This window comes from Amaranthus tricolor, chromosome 13 (genome assembly GCF_026212465.1).
Source record: "Amaranthus tricolor cultivar Red isolate AtriRed21 chromosome 13, ASM2621246v1, whole genome shotgun sequence".
Classification (NCBI taxonomy): Eukaryota; Viridiplantae; Streptophyta; class Magnoliopsida; order Caryophyllales; family Amaranthaceae; genus Amaranthus; species Amaranthus tricolor.
This window is the reverse complement of record NC_080059.1, coordinates 4,606,079-4,632,237: the sequence shown is the minus strand read 5'-3', so window position 1 is coordinate 4,632,237 and position 26,159 is coordinate 4,606,079. Positions and strand designations below refer to the sequence as shown.

Genomic DNA, 26,159 nt, shown 5'->3' with positions numbered 1-26,159 from the left:
CCTTATAATAGAATTTAAATTCTAATTAATAAAAAAAAAAAAGATATTAGATCATTAATGTAGTTGGACGAAAAAGTTGAACCAATATAAAATGATTTATATTAAATATTAATAATATTTGAGAGGGAAAACATGGGTGGACAGTGGAAGTAGTAGCCTTATCCGTTTCCCTCCCATGAAAATTAGAAAAAGCCTTACCACAAATTGAACCCCAAACTGATGCATTCTTGCAAAACATGGTTGAGACTATCATGAATTTCACCTTTTCTAAACCAATCTCTCTTCATCGCCCATCTCTTTACCCACTGCCTATACATTCTAACATTATTAACATTTACTCTACTAATTTGCTGGTATTCATATCTTCCTCTTTGTAATTATGATCACCTTTTTATTTATAATCCTTTAATATGTCTTTATTTTTTTTTTTTTTTGCAGTTTAAACCATGTTCTATCTCCAAATTCGACTCCGGGTTATGTCACCAGGTACGTATTACTTGATTCCTTGGAGATTGTCCTAATGACCACGACAAACCAAGTTAGTGCATGAGAAAATCTCGAATGTATGAGATGAGAGATAGAGGGCGTGTATTGTGAAAGAAACGACCCAATTAAAAGTTTAAGCATATGGTTGAAGCTTTAATATAACTGTCAAGAAACCAACTCAATCAAAAACTTTAGTTGATGATTGAGGACCTAAGATATGTTATATACTCTAACACGTCCTCTCATACAAGAGCCCTTTGGGTTAAAAGTGTGGATGCAACACATGCCCTCTTCATGCCTAATGCGAGATATTCCACTTTAATTTAGTGGTGGTTGAGATTTTAACGCGTGACCTCTTGTCACACTAGCTCTTGAAACCAAGTCAAGGAAACAACTCAACCAAAAACTTAAGCTGATGGTTAAGGTCCTGAGATATGTTATATGTTCTAACAATAACTTATATAAACGATCAAATTAATTTTACATAAGTTTCTTTTAGTTTAGAATTGTGGTTGCAGCACCCATAGTTATTAAAATCATGATTCTGATCTACGATTCTACGATTTTACAATCCAAAAATAAGCGAGCGATTTGAATTGTAGGTAGAATTGTAAGTAGTTAGAATATTACGATTCTAATTAATATAAAATTTGTAGAGTTTTTAAATTTTTTCTTATTTACTATATTTCATTATTATTTTTACAATTTAACGATCCACCATCATAACTTTTGAAATATACATTTCTTTATTGGTATGAATATTTAAACTAATTATTAAATATTATTCTATTTCATTCTTAAAAATGAAATAAATAAAACTTTAATTAATAAACTAAACTTTTGAGGTGAGTAATTATGACTAGATAACAAATTTAAGTTTATTGTAGAATCTTACGATTCTACGATTCGATTCTACCGATTCGATTTTATAGGTCTGAACAATTTCAAGTAAAATCCCAATTTTAATAACTTTGGCAGCACCCGATGCTAAATATTCTGTTTGAAATGGAATGTGAATGAGATTTGGTTTTGGATTCGTCATTTTTTTATCACCGGGCTCTGATACCAAATTATGAAACTAAATTAATTAACTAAAGTTTAAGCTAATTGTTAAAGTTGTATAGAGTATCATATCTATTGTTATTTCAATTCTAAACGAAGCTGTTTTTGTAAATAATTAAGGTTAAAAAGCATGGAAGGGGAAATGTTGGAAAAGTAAATGCATTACCAGATTGGCCCCTAATGGCAGTCCTGGTTGAGCATATTGAAGGACAAAGGGATCTGGTTACCAACAAATCAATTTGGCACCTTAGTGATGAGGCCATCAAGAATGTTTGTACGTACTATATTTTTATTTATTGCTCAATTTCTTATATTAATTGTGTTTTGGGTATACTTATAAATTATAATTGTGTTGTATTTCTATGCTAGACACTTTCTACATCATGTTCACTTGTTGGGGTTGTTGTTTCTTTGGTGCCACTAAGGTAAGTTTTTCTTTTCCCTTGGTTCTTTATTGGTATTATTCAATTATATCTGATTTTTTGACGGATTATTTAGACTAAAACTAATTGTTTAAAAGATTGCTAACTAATAGGGCTAGAGATGTAAATATTATTGGCTATTCCAATTATTGTAGTGGGCTCTAGCTTGTATAAATACTCCATATTGTTAGCAATACAATATATCAAACACACTGAGGTTAATTGTCATAATGTTTAAAATGCTATTAGAGATGTCACTATAGTGACCAGCCACGTCTCCACTGATGACCAACTTGGAAATATGTTTATCAAAGCTCTAGGAAAACGTAAATTTCTTACTTTACTTCGCAAGTAAAGCATTTATAATCTTTATGCTCTAACTTAAAGGGGTAATAGGACTAAAAATGTAAATATTGTTGGCTATTATTGTATTTCATATTAAAAATCCAATTGTTGTAATGGGCTCTAGCCTGTATAAATACTCCATATTGTTTAGCAACACAACTAAGAAAACATATTGTCCTAATTCCTAGCACTAGCCTATATAAGAAAGAGAGAAGAAGCCGTAAGAGTATCCTTATGATTTTTATTGTCCTAGAAAATTTTGGTCACATGTCCTTAGAGGTCAATAGACTTAGGGTCTATTTAGTAAATAGTTGGATGATTTAATTCGTTGAAAATATTAGCTAATAAATCGGTCATTTAGATTATGTTTGGTAAAAAAAAATTTTTTAGTTGTTAAAAGTCAAAAACAAATGAAATAAGCCATTTATGATTGAGATGTGCAGGATCCATATTACGATTCAGAACAATACAGGGGAGATGGAGGAGATGGAACTGGACATTGGGTCTATGAGAAGGTAATATTATTAACCGTATAATTTTACCCGCCCGTCCAATTGGCAATTCGTCATCCCTATCCGTACATATTGGTTATTGGCATGTTAATGTTGGAAACGTTAAATTGCAGCAAGAAGACATAGAAGAATCAGCAAGAGCAGAATTATGGCGTGAAGAGCTAATTGAAGAAATTGAGCAAAAGGTTGGTGGTTTGAGAGAGCTGGAGGATGCTGCTCGCAAAGAAGAGCTTGTTAAATAAATTATGTCCATATTTTTCTTCATTTCTCACAAATGACATTGCATGTGTAGTATGCATACTAGATAATACCCATGTCCTACATGCTTTTATTTGTACGTATTCTATTTATTTCATTTGTACGTATTCTATATATTCCATTTGTAAGTATTCTATTTATTTACTTTTATTTTTATTTTTAGTTATTTGTACGTATTTTATTTATTTCATTTGTAAGCTGCAGGTTTCTCTCTCTTTGAAGACCTTTCTCAAGCCGAGAGACTCTTTGACCGCACTCTCCTCTATGGGTATGAGCTGCTATCTTTTTTCTCTCCCCAGACCCTGACTATAGTTTTCTATGAGCAGGATACATTAGGTATGATAATGATGATGATGATGCACGCCTTTATTAATTTTTCTAACATATTTGTATAAACAAAAAATTAAAAATTTACTATTTTTTATCTAATCATCTCAAAATATTCTATACTCATTTAATAAATAACATTAGATTTTATGAATGATTGAAAATATATATATATATATATATATATATATATATATATATATATATATATATATATATATATATATATATATATAATTTTCTAACACATTAAAATATTTGACCTAAAAATAAAAAATCAATAAATATAGATAATATTATAGTGATTTTAATTAGAAAGTAGAAAAATAAATGATACAAAAATTTGTCATAATGACAATGATATTATCATTGAGTTTTAGAGGGAAAATTTTTTATTGAGAAAGTGTCACGTAATCAAATTTAAAAAGTAGTGACATCAACTGTGTTTTATTTTAGGAATAGTTATAGATAGATTTTTTGTTGCCATAATTCAAATTTTAAATACTTGTGCTTTACGTATTTGTAGTATTTCTTTTTTATTTCTCTTTGTAATAGGTAACAGAAAAATTAATATCTAAGAACTTTATTCTCGATGGAAGACTTAAAAATAATTTAAGGACCTAAATTGAGATCTAAAGTATAAAATTATACTATTATGATGCAAACCATTACAAAAATAACGGCGTCAACTTTACACAATATCAACTTGACAACTAATTTTATAGATGATTCAAGTAAAACTTAATATCATGATTTTTTTTATTAAAAAAACTTTGTCATCCAAGAGTATAGACATGATAGGACTATAAATAAAAATTAACAAGAAAGCCCAAAAATTTTGTAGAGACATAAATATATATAATTCATTTGTGCTTGTCTGAAAAATGTACAACCAATGCTTGCTCCAAATGATGTAAAATTAGAAAAATGTCTATAATGTCAATATGTTACTCTTGATAAAATTGTGACATTATTATAAATCTTACATTAAGACCATATTAGTTATTAACCAATAGATTTAATGTATAAAATACAATTATAAAAAAAAAAAAACAAATGTATCAAACATTTCAAAAATAAACTAAATATATCAAAAACTAATATTTTAAAGAAAAAAAAGAGCTAAATAGATTTGCAATTATAGTGGCCTATTTCAAATTTGCATAAAGAAAAATTAGATTTGATTGTTACTTTATCAACAATAGCTATAATATTATAAAAACTGATACAATACACGAATTATTAGTATGAAATAGATAAAAATAGCACGAAATTATTAGTATGAAATATATAAATATATAATTTCAAAGAATAAGCCAGTATATATTGTCGTGATTAAATTAATCGAACATATGATTAAATACTTTTTTTCATTATTATTATCATTATTTATATTTATGATTCCATTAAATATATCACATTTTAGGTTAGGTATATAGAGTTACTATAATAAATTACATAAATACTTTACTTAATTTAGCTCAAATTTTTTTAAAAATCGGATTCTAAAGTTAGGTAAATATTGTCATATACACTAAAATAATAATAATATTTGTCATGGCTCTTCTAAGAATAATTTTTGTCATTTTCCAATGCTATTATTAGTAAGTATAATTTGATGAGTAATTATTTTATTGTTACAAATTACAATGTCTATTCCAAACAATTTTTTAGATTCAAACTCATATTTGTGGAATTTTTGAATTAGTATATAAATCTTATTTTTTATGAGCAGAATACACATGAGATGATGATCATAGTGTATATAAATCTAATCTGGATTTGTGTCTAGACTCAGAAAAAAAAACTATGAATTTTGATTAAGTAGACTTAATTCTAATTCGACTTCTTGACAATTTTTCATCTCTAGTCTTTCATTATAGTTTTACGAGTCTATAGCTTTTGAAAAACGATGGATGTGGTGAAAAAATGAAATTGATAAGATAAATTATTAGAAAAAAAGTACGAAATAAGATGAAAATCAACTTATTTTTAAAAACAAGCGTCTAATTTTCAAACCTGAGGTTTGTTTTGTTCGCAGTTAGTAACTGTAAACAGGTACTTAATTTTTTAAAAAGGTAAATAAGATGTTCCCAGTTAATAACTGAGAACAGGGTTGTTGATTTTTTTGGCCTTGTTCGCAGTTACTAACTGCGAACACCATCGAGCATAATGAGTCTGTTAGCGATAGCGAACAGGGTCAAAAAAGTCAACAGCCATGTTCGTAGTTACTAACTGTGAATAGCTTCTTTGCCTTTTAAAAAAATTAATTACCTGTTCACAGCTACTAATTGCGAATAGAACCAAACCTCAAATTTAAAAATTAGACGCTTACATTTAATAATTTATCTTATCTATTTCAATAATTCGGGTGTGGTTGGATTGGACTCACAATACCTCTAAGCTCGTGTACAAGAAAGCCCACATCAAATCAGCAAATGATGGCTTACTTAGCACGAGGCAGCCCAAATAGTTGGGTCATGTTTTTCTTTGAGGAAAATTGAATAAAATAATTTTTAAAAAAAAATATGAAAATAAGGTTTACAAAAAAATAAGCATCTCCATGTACGAGCATAAGGTCAAGGTTTGTTCAATATTATTAACAGCAAATAAGAGAAAAAAAATTTACCACGACTTTGTTAGTTGTTACTAACAACGAACAAAAGAAAAGCTATGTCAGTGTTTGAAGGAAAAAAAATATGTTTGTTCAGTGTTGATAACAACAAACAAACATGTTTTTTTATATTTTTTATTTTTTTGTCCTTTTAAATGTTATGACATTATTTTTCTTTTGCTCGTTATTATTAATAACCAAAAAAATTGACTTTTTTGACCAGTTTCCTTTTCGCTATTAACAATAGTGAACAAATATATGAACTCATCTTTATCATGAAGACGTTACTTTGGGAATTAAAATTTCACCAAGTTTATTTTGATATTTTTTTTAAAAGTAATTTTTTTTTCAAATTTTCTTTTATTTGACTTGTCAACTTCTATTCTAAAGGTCTACGTATCATTAAGGTTAATTTTAAATTTAAACATTAACGAAATTTGTTTGGGTAACTAGGTCGCTTTTAAAATCAAATTTTATTTATTATTGGCAAAACTACTAACGCAAAAGTGGAAACACCTTTTTGTTAGACATTAAATTATTAGTGTGTTATCCTGATATTGAATGTCATACATAAATTCACCAATCACACATAATATAATCTAGAGTTCATTCTTCCTCCGTCTTTTTAAATCTACATGGTTAAGGGTTACTCACCTAGTCCATTAAATAAATAGATAATATATTAATAAAAGAAATAATAATTTTGTGAATTATAAAAAAGAAATATAAATAGGACGAAATTAAAACACAATAAATGCAAAACTATAAGAATAGAGAGCAAGACCCAAGACTCTAGTATTATTTTATTTGTATCTCATTCAAAAACTAAACTTGTCTTAATTAGAAAATAAATAATTTTTTTTAACTTTAAGTTCGAATTTTATTTACTGCTCTTTTCTTTTTCTAGTCAACTCTATAATAAAGATAAACAAATAAAAATTAAAAAAATTAAAGTACTTATAAATAATACATTATTGTATGAAACATTTTCTCCAAAAAAACATATCTCATATATAAATTAAATAAATAGTACATCTCATATATAATTGCGGCCAAAAAGATCGATTCAGCACTACTAATTAAATAGGGAGGACTGCAAACTGGATCCATGATTGAATCAGAAATCAATGGGCATGGATAAACCATCGGGACAAAAATCGATGGGCGCGCACGCAGTTCAATACACAATCGTAGCCCTTCCAACTAGAAATAGAATATGCAGACTCTAGTCTCTACCATCAGGTTGCCACAACTATCATTTTCTATGTGATTTCCCTTTGTTTATTTTCTTATGTTTACCCAATCTGTTTGGAAGAATTGCAAGTTTCTAACAAATACAATGTTGGTGTTTTCATGTGAGATAAAACTAAATGGGTAATTTAATTGAGAATCCGAGTAAATGTTTAGTTGATAGGATAAAAGATAAATTAAATATACATTAAAAGTTCTAAAAGAGTATGAATCTCAATTAAAAATATTTAAATGCAACAAGATTAGGGCTTAAAGTTATCAACTTTATTCCTAAAACGCCCAAGATTAGTGATATGAACTATGAATAATCAAATAAATCATATAGCAATGAAAACTGTAATTAAATGATGTTAAACAAGTGTAATAATAATATACAAATACGTAAACATTTACGAGGTTCACCTAAAATAGACTATGTCCTCGCTGGTGGCTAACATTGATTAATTGTAGAAAGAATGGAGTTTATAGGAGCTCAATGCAATAGATAATTACACTAAAAAAATAAAAAAAAAAAAAGAAAAGAAAGAAAGAAAGAAAGAAAGAAAGTAGGCTTTGTGTTAGGTCTTAAGGTTATAATGATGAAAAAGAAGTTTTGGGTTAATGCATGTGTAAGCTTGAAAAGGGTTAAAGAGAGCCAACATTATATCATAGTAGCAGAATACGAAACGTAATTTACCAAGTTAAAAAGTGTTGGTTCGAGTGTGAGCTTGCTCGTCCGAGGACTAGGCATCAGAATGCTACTGACAATCACTGTCTCGGGATTGGTTGATGCCTTGTCTAAGGAATTTTGTACCTTGCTCAAGGATAGTGTCGAGACACTTCCAACATACGTCATCACATTAGAAATCAACATATACACACGTCTTGTACTCATACACCAAAATCGATACACCATTGTGTACTCAATTCACCAACTCTAACAAATTAAATATTGATATATTCTTTCATATTCTTACTATTTGCCCAATTTTGAATTGCACGTTCGTCAATACATATTCAATCATTGATGTTTTTAATTATGCGGAACCAAAAGTATAAATTATTTAATAACAATAATATTTATGTTGTGGCGAATAAAACAGGATTGTAGCTGATCATGTTTTAACTTATAAGATTCAAAATAAAATATAAATTAACAGATTAATGAATAATTTTGAATTTCAAATAAAACAGAATAGGGAGTATAATATATGTTAAACATAAAGTTAAATGAAATAGTAGTTAAAATATAAGTTAATTTCCCCCCTTCCTCCTGCTGGTAACGAATTCTCTTTATCCTGAAACTTAATAAAATAGTTTTTTTGAATTAAATTTAATTTTGAATATTCTAATAAACTTATTTGATTTTCTACAATTACTCTATGTTAGTATTGATTTATACTCACTTTTAATCAACCAAATGTTATTTTACTCAATATAAATATAAATATTTTTACTAGAAGGTTAAAAAACTTTAAGAAAAGCATTTCAAATACAGACCTACAATAGGCAATATAATTCTAGAAAATTCTATGAGAAAAAGATCATAAAAATAATAAAAGTCTAACATAAAAAGTGGATTTAAAATAAAAAGTGATAAAAAATTACCTTCATTCATAATATTTACACCATTTTAATTTGACACAAGTTTTACAAAAAGTAATTAGTTAATACCAACCTTTTATTGAAAGGTAATAACAAAATAAGTGACTTCACAAGTATACAGAAAATAACGACAATAATATAAGAATTAAAGAGATAAAGTATACAGTAAAAATATAATAGAGAAATAATTACTTCACAAATCACAAGTAAAATAAAATGAGTAGACATAATTTCTTTATCCATTCCAAAATGAACTGACACAAATCCAAGTCAGCTACACGCGATTGAGCCGTTCTATGCCAAAAACGCCTGCGGATACACACATAAACTACCACTATCCATTTCCATGTTCTTCTTTTAATCTTTTTATACCAATCATGTTTCCACGTCACATATTCACTTTCATTGTAACTCATTTAATTCATTTTTACAATATCCATTTTCAAAATTAAAATTTCTTATAATTTCACACCTAGAAATTATTCATTTCGACGTGGTATTTTTTGTTTTTATTCGAAAAAAATAATTTGTTGGATAAAGTTTTTCATTTAAGTTATATCCATTAACATTTGGACCCCATATTATTTTTGTGTCTCATCTACTCTCTATCTTCATCTTTTCTCTCCAATTTTTGCACTTTTTAGTAGAATCTTTGAGGTGGGTTTTCAATTGATTTTACTTTTCTCCATTTTCAAACCTTCAAAAATTGATTTTTTTTTTTTTCATATTTGCACTTTTAGATCCAAAAGTTGAAGTGGGTCAAACTTTAGGTGCCATATAATCCACTAAAACAACACCAATTTTTCTGGGTTTTCTTGCATTTTTCAATAATGGCTTGTTCTTCTTTGAAAGCTGGTGTATCAGTTTCTAGGTGTAATGATACCATTGTTATATCCAAAGCAAATCAACAATTCTCTATTTCCTCTCAATTTTATGATCCCAAAACTAAGGAATTTCCAGATTTGAGTAGCAGATTTATGGGACAGTCCCTTGTTGTTTCAGATCAGAAGAAGCCACAACTCTCCCCTGTTAATTTCTCAGTTCAGGTATATATTTAAATAAACTAGTTTTGGAGAAGAAAATTTGTAATTTTGGATTGTGGGTTTTTTTTTTTGAGTAATTTGGATAATGGGTTTTTTGTGGTAGTATTTTTTTTTTAATTTTATTTTAAGCTTTCCCTTTTTGATTATTTGTGTTTTCCAATTTAGTAATTTTAAATAAATTGAAAAAGGGGTAATGGGTTCTGTAATTTTCCCCCTCTTAATTAAGTAAATATAGAGGTAATAATATAATGGGTTTTTTTAATTGTGGATAATGGGTTTTTCTTGTATCTTTATATAATTTTTTGTATTTTGATATATTGGGAAAATGGGTTTTAATTTATATTTTTTAAATGTTTAGGCACAAGCATCGTATTGTGTAAGTAAAGCAATGAGATGGTGGGAAAAGACATTAAAGCCTAACATGGTAGAGATCCATTCAGCACAACAGCTTGTTGATTCATTAAATACGGCTGGTGATAGACTTGTTATCATTGATTTCTATTCTCCTGGTTGTGGTGGCTGCAAGTCTCTTCATCCCAAGGTATTAATTTTACAATTTTGTTCTACTTTCATTTAGCAAAATCTCAAAAAAAAAAAAAAAAAAAAAAAAAAAAAAGCCTTCGAATGTACATAGTGTTTGAAATGTTCTAAAATGATAATTCATGGTCAAGTAAAGCCTTTTGATTCAAATCTCATCCACTCGTAGAATAATCGAAGTGAACCGGGTATGAGGGGGTTTGTGTTGTCTCTACAATTTTAGTCGATAGCCCATCGGGTGAGAAGACCTAGTAAAGTATTTATATTTAATGTATTTTGAGGCTTCAATCAGAGGTATTCAACACAAATCTGATCAATGAACCCGACATCAATTGAACCCAACTTGACCCAACTTTAACATGAATTTAAAATTATGTAAAAAACCGATGTAGACACGAAACTAATTATGAACCAACCCGAAACAACTGAACCAAAATCGACCCATCCCGAATGAACACCTCTAGCTTCAACTATCCGATCAAACTTTTAATTGGGTTGGTTTCTATATATTTTTACTGATATTTGGTTAAATTTACAGATATGTCAGTTGGCAGAATCAAACCCAGATGCCATTTTTCTGAAAGTTAATTATGAAGAGCTGAAACCAATGTGTCATGCTTTGCACATTCATGTTCTGCCCTTCTTCAGGTTCTACAGAGGAGCAGATGGCCGTGTGTGCAGTTTCAGTTGCACCATTTCAACTGTAAGTAATCTTGTCTTCCATTTACTTTATTAATTAATACTTTATTGTACAATTAATCGATAATTAATTGGGTTTTATTTGATTAACAATCTAATTACAAATATTATTCTCTATGTTGCAGATTAAGAAATTTAAAGATGCATTGGCAAAGCACAATACAGAAAGATATAGTACCCTTGAACCAGCAAAAGGGCTCGATGAATCCGAATTGATTAAATTGGCATCAATCGGTGAATTATCGCTTAATTCGACATTGATTAACAATGGATTATTAGAAGAATTCATCTTAGAGAAGATTGATTACTCTAACCCATTGAACATGACAGAAAATAATGCAATGTTGGTATCATAATGATGTTTAGGGAACTTCTATTTGAGATTACAACTTATAGAAATATGTTGGTTAATTGAGTAATGGAGAATAATGATCCATTTATTAGGATTGGTATTTTTTATCTTGTGATTTTTTTTAATTTGGGATGGATTAGAAAACCCTGCGGGCAATCGTTCTTATAGGCGGTGAAAATTAGTCAACTAGTCAATCACTAGTCTGATTTATTATTCTGGTGTTTTTTCACTTTGAAGTGTAAATATGTGTTGGGTTTCCATTACTCCATAATAAAATAATGGAGTTTTGGTTTTTTTTTTTTTTAATGAACCCTATGAGATTAATTGAAATTATGTTGATTAAAAATTTTAGTAGAATTTTACATATTTTTTTTTATGGGTATGAGTAGTCGTCGTTCTTTTGTCCTTAAATGTTGATTATAATTTTTCTATAAGTGGAGTATATTAAGTATGATGATGAAAAATTTTAGTAGAATTAATGATATGGATGAAATAAATAAAGAACGAGATCTGTACACATGATCATAATTTAGATACCAGACTGTCTTTATTGTGAACCAACCCTTGGTTGATGATTGTTTTTATGATATATATTATCTGATTTATAATTATAGGAGTAATGGATAAGCATTTTGTATGCTTGTTTTTTAGTTTCCTTTATAATGATGTAGAACAGTTGAGAGGACCCATTTGAGCATGGGAAACTTAATGGGTATGTTTCATCCAATATGTGATAAATTAAAATAAAGAGAAATGTTAAATAATTGGGTAACTTTGATACTTTAAGTTGAAACTGTCGAATATGTTATAGTTTTGATTTTTAATCACGTAATCAAAACTTAATTTTAGTATATTGAGCTTAGAATAGACATAGACTTAAATTACGATTTGATTTGGGTTAAAAATTGGTTAATAGTCAAGTTAAGTCTTGTTTAGATCTAAGTCTAGTTTTAAACTTAGCCGTTTAGGTCTAAGAGTTGAAAATTGGTTAAATTACGATTTGATTTGTTAATTACCTAGATTTGATTATTTTACTAAGCACAAATTCTTTGATTTTAATATGGGTGTCAAGTTCAGGCCGACTTGAGTTTATGAATTAGGTGTAGGATGAGCTCTTTTAACGAGTTGAGTTTGGTATGAAACAATTAGACTATAATCAACCCAATTTCTTTTAAATTTTAGAAAAATGAAAACAAAACAAAATTAAAAAGGAAAAAATTTAATTAAAGTTTTTTTTTACTAAACCCAATTTCTTCTAAATTTTAGAAAAAAAATTGGAAAAGGAAAAAATTATGGCCTCATAGCAGCCTTTATAGGGCAGGTGAGGTATCAACCAAAAAAATAGCTAAATTTAATGAAAGTCGCAATTTTTTATTTTTCTTGTTGTTGAGGATTGCTTTGTCCATTCATGAATTTTGTGACAAATTTGTTCAGCAAAGTTTTGTGGCAACGTAGTTGTAGGGTCGAATTGATTCCTAAAGCAAGTGAAAAGGCATGTCATAACTCATACATCGTGGCAATGACGAGGATGCCAATGCCATGATTATCCACATCCAAATGACTCAAATTTATCATTTACTCCCTCCATTTAGTATTCGCTAGTTAGTCATTATAAATCAAAATGTGTAATTATTGTAACTATTTTAGCGAATTTTGGTTTCATGTTTGGATTAATTATGAATTATAGCCGTTATAAATTAAGTTTAGATTAATTATAAGTTAGTATAGAAACTCGTGCAATGCATGATTTCTTTTAGCATCGATATTTATAAACAAATGATATAAAAAAAAATCAAAACAGAGATATTATGCACTAAAAATACTCAACTATAGTTGTATTTATAAATTAACTTTGTTTTGAAAATTGTCAGTAATATATTATGCAATATGTTTTATTTCCTAACTTACTCAATTTAACTATATATAAATATTAGTCAAAGATTCATTAATAATAGAGGTATTGCTCAAAATTAAATGTCATGATATTTTTTTAGCTAATATATGAGTTACCTTTGGTATACCTCTCTTTAGTTGTGACACTCGAAAATTTTCAAACTTTTTAGTATAATGTATAATTGGCCAAAGATTTACTTATTCGCGAGTTATAGTCATTACAAATCAAAATGTGTAATTATTGAAAATTTGATAAAGTTTAGCGCAGAGTAAATTTTGCTAGAAATGAGATAAATAACAATTAATTGATAAAATAAATTGTTAAAAAAAGAAAATAATAAGTTTGAGATGAAATTAAAAAAGAAAACTAGGAAATTAGAATCATTGTCAAAAAGAGGGATGTAAAATTTAAGAATACAAATGGTTCTAAACTTTTAATGGAGATTTGACACCAAACTTTTTTACCTTTATTTTTTAAAGTTACTAACCAAATATCTCAAAAATCAAGTCCTTGAACCCAAAACCCTGGTAGAATTTGCCCTAATATTCGTGCAATCAATCATGCAGTCTGATAAGAATACAGATACTGAAGGCTTGAAGCAATCCTAGGAGGACATACATCTTAGTGAAGCAGCTGAAGTATGGCATTTGAAGTCCTGTGATCAGTCCTGATCGAAGGTGTGCTATTCCTACCTATACTTGCAAGATCAAGGCTACAAGTGAACTACAGTATCAACTACATCTACAAAGCTTCTGCCAGATCATTAGGAGCATGTGTACTTACTTAGTTATTAATGTAGATGGGTTTTGTCTTAGGTAGCCAGTTAAGTTTGTTATATATATATATATATATATATATATATATATATATATATATATATATATATATATATATATATATATATATATATTTTCTGTTGTTAGGCTTTCCGTTAGGAGTTAGTTACACTAGTAACAAACTAAGTCTTATATCAAAAGGGTACTATATATAGACCCTCATTATCCTTTGTAAAGACGGACATTTTTTTAATGAAAAATGAAAAACATCCTCTCTTGATTCTTGCTCTCATTACAGAAAATTAACATGGTACCAGAGCCTTGATACTCATCCAAGAATCAATCTAGTCTTTCCCTTTTTTTTTTTTTTCTGTCATCTTATGTGTCTCTACAAAGAATACAAAAAAGAAAAGATTGCTGGTTGTTAGCATTGTTGTTAGAAAGAAAAGATGGTTAATCAAAGCAGCAACTCACAAAACACCCAGAATGGACATATTAATCCAACAACGGACCCATCATCAGTGTATTTTCTTCATCCCTCTGACAACAGCCAGAACATTGTGAACATTGTTTTTTCTGGAAGAGGTTTCTCAAATTGGAAGAGGGTCATGACTATTGCACTATCAGGAAGAAACAAATTAGGGTTTGTTGATGGCACCCTAAATTTAACAGTCTCTCTATCGACAAAAGCTAGAGGTGGATGTTCTCATATGATTCTTTAGTTAGATGACTTCGGTTGATAGAAATTTTAGTGTTTGACAGCAATTACCGGGTTCAAGCCCCAACAAAAACATTTTGAAACAGATTTTTTTTCAACCCTTAATGAGTTAATCCCCTAAATATAAAAAGTGTGTTAAAGATTGAATACTGTTCACGCTATTTTTTTCCGCCTTCTTCTCTCCTCAACATTTTTCCATGACCGGCTTCATCATCATCATCTTCCTACCCAATATATTCCGCTCATAGAAACTAAGGCCAGGATCTGGGGAGGGAAAGACGGCGACAACTCATACCCATAAAGGAGAGCGCGGTCAAAGGAGTCCCCCGGCTCGAGGAAGATAAAGAGACGTGATTACACGTGAAAGATAACTTAAATGCCTATAAAAATAAAAACCACTACAAAAGAAAACAAAGAGCTAATAGAAAAGAGACGTTAAAAGCAGGAGGTTAAGGACACTAAAAAGGTAAACTAAGAGGACATCAGTAATCTAAGATATGGATATGGCGTCTCCGATTGCTCCTATCCCTAGTCAGGTCCGCAGAGAGGTTTAACTCATGCAAGTCAACTCTTATTTGCTCACCCCAGGTTCTCTTGGGTCTTCCTCGACTCCTCTTACCCTCTACAATAATGCTTTATACCCTTCTCTACATACGGCCAAACCACCTCAATCTATTTTCGCGCATTTTTTCAAATATAGGGACTATCCCTAGTTTGTCCCTAAACTCTTGGTTCCTAATGCGATACATCAAAGTGTGCCCACACATCCACCTCAGCATACGCATTTCTGTAACTTCCATCTTATGTTCAAAATCTTCTTTACGGGCCAACATTCGGTCCCATATAGCAGAGTAGGTCTGATTGCCGCCCGGTAGAATTTTCCTTTTTAACTTGCTTGGAATTTCCTATCACATAGCACTGCGGTGGCTGTTCGCCACTTGAGTCAACCCGCTTGTATACGATGATTTACATCCCCGTCAATCCCCCCATCCCTTTGAATGATCGGATTCCAAATGACTGGCTTCAAACCTGGAAATCGGAACTCACTCATCTCTTCCTGCTTCTCCTCCAAATCTTGTAATCTCCTCCTCCAATTCGTTCTTATTTCTTTTGATTGTTCTGATTTTGATTTGGTTTTGAAGAAACAATGACCCAAATTGTCATCCTCATTTTCAGGTAACCAGGTTTATTTTGTTTGATTTTTCAGAAATTTATCCTTTTTAATTGCATATATTCTTTTGTAGGCTTTAATGGGGATTTTATGAGGGGGTTTACTTGAGTAATTTTCAGTTTTGTTTTACATTTGATTTTTTTAGATCATCGGTTTAAGATCTAAGCAAATTTAATGGGTTCTTTTGTTTTGGTATAGTTTTCAGTACTCTGTGATTATTTGGTTGTTTACAGTTACTATTGCTGCTTAATCTGCAATTTAGTGGTGCAAATTTCTACTTATTTCCTCTTATAGTGAATTTTTACTGATAAATTATTAAGAGTAATGATTTATGGTAAACAGAGAATGGATATAGAGGTGTCTTGGTTATTAGTGATTGATGAACTCTGAATGCTTGAATTTTCTGGTATACAATGAATGTAGAGTTGTTTGATTAATGGATATTAAATCTTCATTGACATTAAACTTGTTTTATGATATATGACATATATCCATGTACAAGAGTAGCATTACAAAGAACAATAGTCGAAGAACAATCGACTTTCATAAACATTTTTCTTCGTCTGCCATTTTCAAGTAACGTTTCCTTCCACCATTTCAATTGCTCATTTTTAGACTGTTGATTAAAGTAGGATGTATGGTAATTCTTTAAGAACAAAGGTTACTCCAAAGAAGAAAGTGGGAAAGAGAATTCGTTTTTAAGAACAAAGGTTAAAAAATAGCCAATATGAGAAATTGGAGTATCAATGACCTTTCCCTTCTATATCTAGGCCTGCGTACTAAGATGAGAGGCTTGTAGTTCAAAATAAACATAATTTATACATTCATATATATAATGTCACCTTGCTGCAATGGAACTGTGGAAGTCACAGATGTGTTTTGACATTTCATTGTTATGTTGACGAAAAATTCAACTGCATCTCTACACTTGGCTTGTGCATGGCTCTTGCTGAACCTCTCTATTGCTTCATGCTTATGACTGAGATGCAGGAGTACCACTGTATCATATGGACATTAGCTCTATACTGCCCAAGCTGTGATCACAAGTTCATTAATCTTTGCAAGCTATGAGTTAATAGACCTCTTGATTTACATTTTCATAAAATTATTGTTATTACAATAAATTAAATCAATTAAAATGTAATAATTGATTTATATTTTAATTGATTTGATTTATTGTAATTGGTACCCAATTCTTTTGGTAGACTGTAGAGCGAGATTTTCTATTTCTTCCTACTCCAGGTATAGTTTCGATCCGATTCTTTTTGCATTCAAGACATGAAGATTCAGTCTTTTTCGAGGTTGATTTTGCATTGTGTTGAGTTCTCTACACAAGCAGCTATTCCCTTCAAATCATGGAAACTATAATTGTTCAAATTGGTGGGGAGTTGTTCTTGTGTGTTCCTTCTATTGAGTTTATTTTTAATTTTATTAATTTCTATTGTTTAATTTTTGCCCCATCTAAGGTAGAATTCTTGTATCTCATCACTTTGATAGTTTGATTATATACGCGATCCTTGTGTAAAAAGGTGCTAACTCTGTTATTGGGATGGAATTTGTCCAAGACATTGAAATTTTTTCGTAATTCAGGGTAGGCTACTATCATGAGGGACTCTTTATCATTGGTGGTGGGATTTTGACCCTCTGTCGGCTTTCACAACTAATAAGGGTGAATGAAAAAGCTTTCTACCACGCGTTTCATTCATCAAAATTGAAAATTTTGGGACAATCTTGTGAGGGATATATGTCTAGAGTTTTATAGTCTTGTACCGGGGGAATCTTGTGAGGGTTATTAGGTTTGGTTTAGACTTGTTAAATGGTTGATTTTTGTTGATAGCCTCTGTTTTCAATTCATAAGGATATGTGGAGTCAGAATAACCAAACAATCCTGATATCTCATCAATAATGGACTCATTCCCATTACAACCAACAACTTTCTTACTCCATCACTAAGGGACTCATTCCCATTTATGAAACATAAATCAACCACATTAATAAGGGGATCTTCCCTATTCAACTAACATAAATCAATCTCAATAACAAGGGAATCATTCCCATTCAAACTAACGTAAGTCAAACTCATCAATAAGGGAATCATTCCCAATCAAACTAGCAATAATCAATGTCATTAATAAGGAAACTATTCACTATTCAAACTAACAATAAACAAAATCATTAATAAAGGACTCGCTCCCTTTCAAACAAATAATAACCAATCTCAATAACAAGGGAATCGTTCTCATTCTAAATCATTATCAGCATTTAGCATAATAGTATCGTTCTCTATCAGTAAACTTGAAAATCATATAATCAATAACTTCGACATTTCATTCGACGATAATTCATAGATAGTGTACAACATGTGTTTTAAAACAATTCAATATCGATAAATATACAATGCAAGATGCATGTAAGGGTTAATTACTACGTGTACGTATTTGCAACTTCAACTGCAAGAAAACAAGTCACAAGAATCGTCCAGGGGGAGGTTCTTATGCCCTTATTATGAACAGGGCACCTATACACGTTTAAGGTAAGAATAATAAGCCTACTTAACTCCATTTAAGAGCTACTTACTCTAAAAAAAGTACCCCAACACAAACCGAACGAGTTTTAACTCATGCTAACACGCATTCAAACCATACACACGCAACAATTTCACACCATGTTCATTTAAGAACTATACCATCAATTTCAATCAAACCATAACATTAGATTTCAGTCAATTCTATATCAAGATATGTTCTGGTGAAAAGGACGCAACCATACACTTAGTGCGTTATAATCAAACTATCCATTAGAAAGCTTAAGAACGCATAATATATGATATTACACTTAATATCAATCATAATACTCATGGTAGTAGTGATTTGTACTCCAATTTGCTACATTATTCAAGGTTTAGAGTGATAATGAATAAAAGCAAGTAGTAGCTTAAACGACTCATAGCAATAATTTTCCGTTCTTTAGGCCAAATTTACGCCGTTTAGGCAACCATTGGATAAATTAAACACGACAATAAAATATCAACCATGAACCCACAATACCAACAATTAACCCACGTTAATGACACATAATAACTAGGGGTGTTCAAAAATATCCGTATCCGAAAACCTGATCCGATAACCCGCTTTTCGATTTTTAAAAGCGGATAAATAACCCGGTTTCCAAAATTCGGATAAACCGGGTCGGGTACCCGGTTTTAAAACCGGGTATTCGAGTCAGATACGGATCGCGAATTTAGGAAAACCGGGTACCCGGTATCCGTTTTTTTTTTTTTTTTTTTTTAAATATAAAAAGAGAAATTGAAAACCCTAAAATCAGATTCTACCTTGGGCCGCCTTCTATTCCAGTCTTCTTACTTCTTCTTCCTCTGATCGCCATTCGATTCCTTCGTCTTCCTCCCTCATTCTTGCTGCTTGCCTTGTTCCTCCTTCACCATTCACGCCGTTATCTTTAATTGGGTAAGTTTGTTTCAATATTTTTGCCATGTTCTTCTTCAATCGTTAATCTTCTTCTTGTTTAGTATGTATTTAATTTTTTTTTTTGGCCATTTTCGATTTCGATTTCATTATCTTAAGTTGTAACAAAACAGAAATTTTTTCAGAATTTCAGATTTCGATTCTAGTCTTCTTCCTTCTTCTTCCTCTGATCGCCATTCGATTCCTTCGTCTTCCTCCTTCATTCTTGCTGCTTGCCTTGTTCCTCCTTCACCATTCACGCCGTTATCTTTAATTGGGTAAGTTTGTTTCAATATTTTTGCCATGTTCTTCTTCGGTCGTTAATCTTCTTCTTGTTTAGTATGTATTTATTTTTTTTTTTTTGGCCATTTTCGATTTCGATTTCATTATCTTAAGTTGTAACCAAACAGAATTTGATTTCAAAATTTGTTTCATAATTTCAGATTTCGATTCTATGTAACAAAACAGAGTTTGTTTCAAAATTTCGATTTCGATTTCATGTAACATAGCAGAATTTTCGATTTTCAGTACTTAATTTTTTTTTTTCCATTTTCGATTTGAACACAGATTTAATCTGCCATTTTTCGTATTGAATTGAAGATCTACATGGATTCTTACCCAACGGTTCCACCATCTAGATTTTCGGTAGTTCTTTTACTTCTTTATCAGTTGTTCAAAATTCTGATATTTATTCTGATTTTCTGTATTTATGATGTGATATTTCGTTTTAATTCATGTAAGTTGTGAGTTGATTGTGTACAACTAATGAATGAGCTGCGATGAACTGATTGTGTTTGGGAATTACATTTGGAGAAAATAATTGATTGGGAATCACTGAATTGTGATGAACTGATGAATGAACTGATTGAAATTGATTCATGTAAGTTGTGAGTTGTGATACTGATTACTGATTGTGTTAGCTGAAAGGTCTTGGATGAAATGATGATGAACTGATTGTGAATTGATTGTGTACAACTATTGAATGAACTGTGATGAATTGATTGTAGTATTGTACAACTAGCAATAAACTGATTATGAATGAATTGGTAACTTGTATAGAACATGGGGTCGTCTTTTGATGATAATGGAAATTCACCACCGAATGAAGGAACTCAATTTGAAGAGAGTGTTGATCGCTTGTTCGATGATGTTGAAGATACAAGATCACCAATTAAAAAACAGAAAAAACAACCTCGTGCAACTACTAGTACGAGGACTAATAGGTCAAAATGGTGGGTCCATTACACAATTGATGAAATGGATCCAACAATTGCTCATTGTAAGTATTGCAAAACTTCTATTAGTTGTCCTAGCAAAAATGGAACAACTCCTTTGGCTAATCATATTAAAAGATGCAAAAAATATCCTTCAAATTTAGATATGAAGCAAAAAAAAATTGAATTTGATATTGCTAGAAGAGTCAATGAGGATGGTAGTGTTGATAGTGTTGGTGTTCCGAAATTGTGGGAATTTGATTATGATTTGTGTAGGAAAAAACTTGCTACAATGCTTATTGTGGATGAATTGCCTTTTGCTTTTGTTGAACGTGAAGGATTTCGTGAGTATTGTAGGTCTTTGAATCCTTTATTTAAGATTCCTTCTCGTTGCACTGCCACTAGAGATTGTTATAGTCTTTTCATTGAAAAAAGAAAAGAGTTGAAATTGTTTTTTCAAAAGTTTAAGTCACGAATTTGTCTAACTTACCTAATGCTTGAATCTGCTATCAAATTTAATAAGGGCTTCGGCCATCTTTGGAGTCAATGATGTTCGAAAATCATCAAGAATACGACCACCAGTACTGAAAGCCGATTCAGAAGCAACGGTGGAAATAGGTATAGCAAGCACATCTTTAGCCATCTTTTGAAGAATGGGATACCTTTTTGTTTGATCTTTCCACCAGAGTAAAATATCAAAGTTAGAATCATGAGGTTCACATGCATCTTCTAAATACCTATCCAACTCACTCTTGTTTTTATTGGTTAATGAAAAACTTGTCTCCATTTGATATCTTGAATTCATTAGTTCAATAAGGTCCACCTTCCCCACTTCTTGAGTCCCACTTTGAGTAAAAATGGTAGAGGTTGAAGAGGTTGAAGTGGAGGAAGTAGCTCCACTTGTCTTTGGTGGAGGCATAGAATTAGAATAAGAATCCATTGGGTAAGAATCCATGTAGATCTTCAATTCAATACGGAAAATGGCAGATTAAATCTGTGTTCAAATCGAAAATGGAAAAAGAAAAAATTAATTAAGTACTGAAAATCGAAAATTCTGCTATGTTACATGAAATCGAAATCGAAATTTTGAAACAAACTCTGTTTTGTTACATAGAATCGAAATCTGAAATTCTGAAACAAATTTTGAAATCAAATTCTGTTTTGTTACAACTTAAGATAATGAAATCGAAATCGAAAATGGCCAAAAAAAAATTAAATACATACTAAACAAGAAGAAGATTAACGACTGAAGAAGAACATGGCAAAAATATTGAAACAAACTTACCCAATTAAAGATAACGGCGTGAATGGTGAAGGAGGAACAAGGCAAGCAGCAAGAATGAAGGAGGAAGACGAAGGAATCGAATGGCGATCAGAGGAAGAAGAAGGAAGAAGACTAGAATCGAAATCTGAAATTCTGAAACAAATTCTGAAATCAAATTCTGTTTTGTTACAACTTAAGATAATGAAATCGAAATCGAAAATGGCCAAAAAAAAAATTAAATACATACTAAACAAGAAGAAGATTAACGACCGAAGAAGAACATGGCAAAAATATTGAAACAAACTTACCCAATTAAAGATAACGGCGTGAATGGTGAAGGAGGAACAAGGCAAGCAGCAAGAATGAAGGAGGAAGACGAAGGAATCGAATGGCGATCAGAGGAAGAAGAAGTAAGAAGACCGGAAGTCTGGAATAGAAGGCGGCCCAAGGTAGAATCTGATTTTAGGGTTTTCAATTTCTCTTTTTATATTTAAAAAAATAAAAAAAACGGACACCAGGTACCCGATTTTCCTAAATTCGCGATCCGTATCCGACCCGAATACCCGGTTTTAAAACCGCGTACCCGACCCGGTTTATCCGAATTTTGGAAACCGGGTTATTTATCCGCTTTTAAAAATCGGAAAGCGGGTTTTCGGATACGGATATTTTTGAACACCCCTAATAATAACCATAATCTTATTAGCAACTATTACCATCACAATCAACAATATTCATCATATTTACCCCATTAACATACTAAAAGCAATTCTATAGTCAACTATAATCAAAATCATTACTAATTACCACAACAATAATCAACCAAGTTTTAAAACTACTTATAAGGTTATTGAATTAATCACCACACCACCAAAGTAACATATAAACACACACACTACTAGTATCTCATCTCTAAATCAAACCCTAATCATTTCATGTTCAAAGATAATACTTTTAGTTATTACCCATACTCAAATTCAATGAAACTAATACAATATCAACACACAACTCATGAACATGGTAGATTCTAATTAGAAACAGTAAAAAAAAATCAAATAGGAAAGGAGGAAGGTGACTCACAAAGATGGGACTATAAAGGTTGAAAGAGTAGGTGGAAGTTGTGGTGGTGGTACAAGACCCAAGGCCGGATGGAGGGCTCCAAAACCGGCTGAGACCAGCCGCTGTTTACTGGCGGCACACGCAGCAGTCAGTGGCCAGGCGTGCTGCTACTGCCGGTGACAGTTCGTGGGGGTAGGGGGACGCGGTCTGTGCTGCAGGGGCTGCTCGTGGAGGGGAAAAACGCGGCCTGTGGTGGTGCCGTGGCTGCTGAACCTTGACGGAGATGGAGAATGAGTGAGTCGAGTGTGAGGGAGGCGTGAGATATGAGAGTGAGGGGTTATTTGACTTATTTCTAAACCCTAACCCATTTTCAATTGGGTCTTTTTAGTTTCAAGATCCAACAAAAATACTTCACGAGGGTTAAAAGAATCTTCGTTTGGCTCGGGTTTAGGAGCGATATTAGAGTTATTATTATTTACTCCACCTAACTTTATTTTAATAATAAAAAAAATGATTACTTAAACAAAATGTACTTTTATTTTTATTAAAATTATAAAAAAATTGCAATAATGACAAATTTCAAATATTTGATAATAAATATATAAAAATTATTTGAAAAAAAGATTGATTTAAAATAAATTATGATGTCATAAAATTGCGAGGTGTTACATTGGTACAAGACTAGATTCTCTTTATGTTAGAAGTTAGAATGATTCAACATTGTGCTTGTATAAATGTGCTTTTAATTTTTGTGAATTTACTGTTTTATAAACAGTAGAGAAAGATAACAAAAATTATTTTGATGTATGAGTGTGTATCTGATCCATTTAGTTAAGATATAATTAGTATTGTTTTAATATACTAATAGTTTCCTATGATTAATGTTAGGATGTTTTCAAAAGATGGGTATGTGATGCATAAGTTGGTGATCATAATCATCACTTAGGGATGATCACTAAATTTATCTTAGAAATTGATTTAAATAAGATTAGTATTAATAATTTCTTATTTATTATCATTATGTATTGGAGTAGCTAGAGTTGGATGCATACTTGAGTTTAGAGTAGTTTTAAATGGATTGGAAAATGAGTAGAAATTTGATTTTTCTGTGTTTGGTGTATAATCAAGGAATATGTCTAGCAAATTAGTATGAATTGAATTATACATTTTAGAGGTTAATTCATAGTTGTAGAGGTTACGTCAATTGGTAGTTTGATTTTGATTTTTAAGGTAAATTAGAGCAAATTTTAGACTCGAATAAAAAGTTGACTTTGTATAAAATGGTGTCAAGGAGTAGAGCAAAGCCTCAATCAGAAGCAGGAAAAGCTGCGTAATTTGTTTGAGGGGTCAGAGAAGAAATGCGTGAGAATTGGTTATTTTCAGGGTGTTAATGTTGTTGCGTCTGTTGAGATCCGACTTCAGAATGGTGTTTCTACTACTCTCGTGCACCTGACTTTCTTGGTAATTAAACGTTACCAATGTTTTTATTGGTTTCTTTTATTTCTTTATGTTATTCTTTCTCACTTAGGCTTATGTAGGTAGTAGGTAATATTCTTATAAATATTGTACACTGTATTTATGGTTTTACAGAGGGTTTGTTCTATGATTCCATCCTTTATTGACATGATTAAAATCTTAGCATTTCCTATATTTTGTTACCATGTTGCAAATGTGGTTTTGGTTGTGATTGCAGCAGTAAAGGAAGTCATTTCCTGTATGATTCCATACTTATAATGCATACCATTTCCAAGAGCTATAGTATAATTTTTGGGTTGCAACTTCATGCACTATGCTAAATGTTGTGTTTTTTTTCTCCTTACTCTATTACCTTTCAATTTTGTGAAATGAGTATGAACATAGCATGTTTAGGTTCTTGATTTTCTTCCCATGTATTTTGTAAAGTGTAACATTATTGTATTAATTCTTTGGCTTATTTCGGACCTATGTCTGGTCACCTGTTGCATGATTTCTTTGTCACTACATATGAATAATTAAGCATTACTATCCTTTTGAATTTGCAAAAGTAGCTTTTTAATCGCTTAAATTTATCCTTGCAATTTCAGAGTGCCACTGAGGCTGAGCTACCTCCTTCACATCCCATACGCTTGGGCTTGGCTCTCAATTTCGAAGTCTTTTATTACAAGATTTTGAATTTCTCTTAAAGGTTGTTTTCTTTATTTTTTTAAAATGCTATAAGCTTGAGTGTATTCGTTCTGTTTAAACTTTTTAAAATGTCTACACGGCATGCCACCTTGCCAAGCAAGCTTTTGATGAAGCTATATCAGAGCTCGACCCTTTGAACGAGGACTCATACAAGGATAGCACCTTAATCATGCAACTTTTTTTGGACAACTAAACTTTGTGGACCTTTCACATTCTGGAGGTAGGAGTTGATTTTAAATATGAAGTTCCTTCGAGAAAACCTAACTAATTTGTGAATGTTGATTTTGTTTTGATTTTCTCAATTTCTAAGCTGATTTGTGAACATGGTGTTGATAAAACGGGTAGATTCAATGGTGAATCCATTGATCTTCAATTAGAACGTATTAATGTTTACTTTGATGAAGCTGCTGAGTTTTTTTATGTGATTTGATTTTTTATGCCAATTACCCAATTTGGTGGTTTGGACTTTCATTGTTTTAGGTAGTTTTAGCTTTTGGAGTTTGGAGTTGTGATTGTAAGGTATCATGACACTAATGTCAGGTGTTATTGTGAGTTAGTTAGTCAGTTGCAAGTAGTTGTTGAGGCTGTTATTGTTGTTGTCGTGTTGTAGTTGGCTGATGTGATGTTGTCTCATAAGTGTTGTTGTCTAATTGCTGCATCTATTGTTTTTTTTCTCTTGTTGCTCTCCAAGAGGAGTTGTGTGTTGTTATTCGTGGGTGTTGTTGCTGCTATCTGTGGTCATCTACTGCTTTCATGAGATGCTAGCTGCCGGACGACTTTGTGTAGCTATCTAGCAAGTGTTGACATGATTTGCCATTTGCAGCTAACAAATCGCAACAGCAGCAGTGCATCAGTAAAATTTGTGTAGCTATGTCAGTCTTTATTGCACAATTTGTAGAATCATACTTGAGCTGCATATATTTTTTGTACTCCTGTTTAGTTGTTTGTTT

General features: G+C 31.0%; 2 protein-coding genes across 2 annotated transcripts; both read left to right on the top strand.

The window, feature by feature from the left end:
* The first annotated feature begins 133 nt into the window (after positions 1-133).
* Positions 134-3,225, top strand: LOC130797566 (photosynthetic NDH subunit of subcomplex B 4, chloroplastic). The gene is made up of 6 exons (XM_057660187.1): positions 134-353; positions 439-486; positions 1,669-1,822; positions 1,918-1,973; positions 2,759-2,830; positions 2,941-3,225. The coding sequence occupies exons 1-6, from the start codon at positions 237-239 to the stop codon at positions 3,067-3,069; spliced, it is 576 nt and encodes a 191-aa protein (XP_057516170.1). The 5' UTR covers positions 134-236; the 3' UTR covers positions 3,070-3,225.
* Positions 3,226-9,337: 6,112 nt separating this feature from the next.
* Positions 9,338-12,276, top strand: LOC130797565 (thioredoxin-like 1-2, chloroplastic). Its single transcript, XM_057660186.1, has 4 exons — positions 9,338-9,907; positions 10,263-10,445; positions 10,980-11,144; positions 11,266-12,276. Exons 1-4 carry the CDS (start codon positions 9,692-9,694, stop codon positions 11,494-11,496), a joined length of 795 nt encoding a protein of 264 aa, XP_057516169.1. The 5' UTR covers positions 9,338-9,691; the 3' UTR covers positions 11,497-12,276.
* The last annotated feature ends 13,883 nt before the right edge of the window (positions 12,277-26,159 follow it).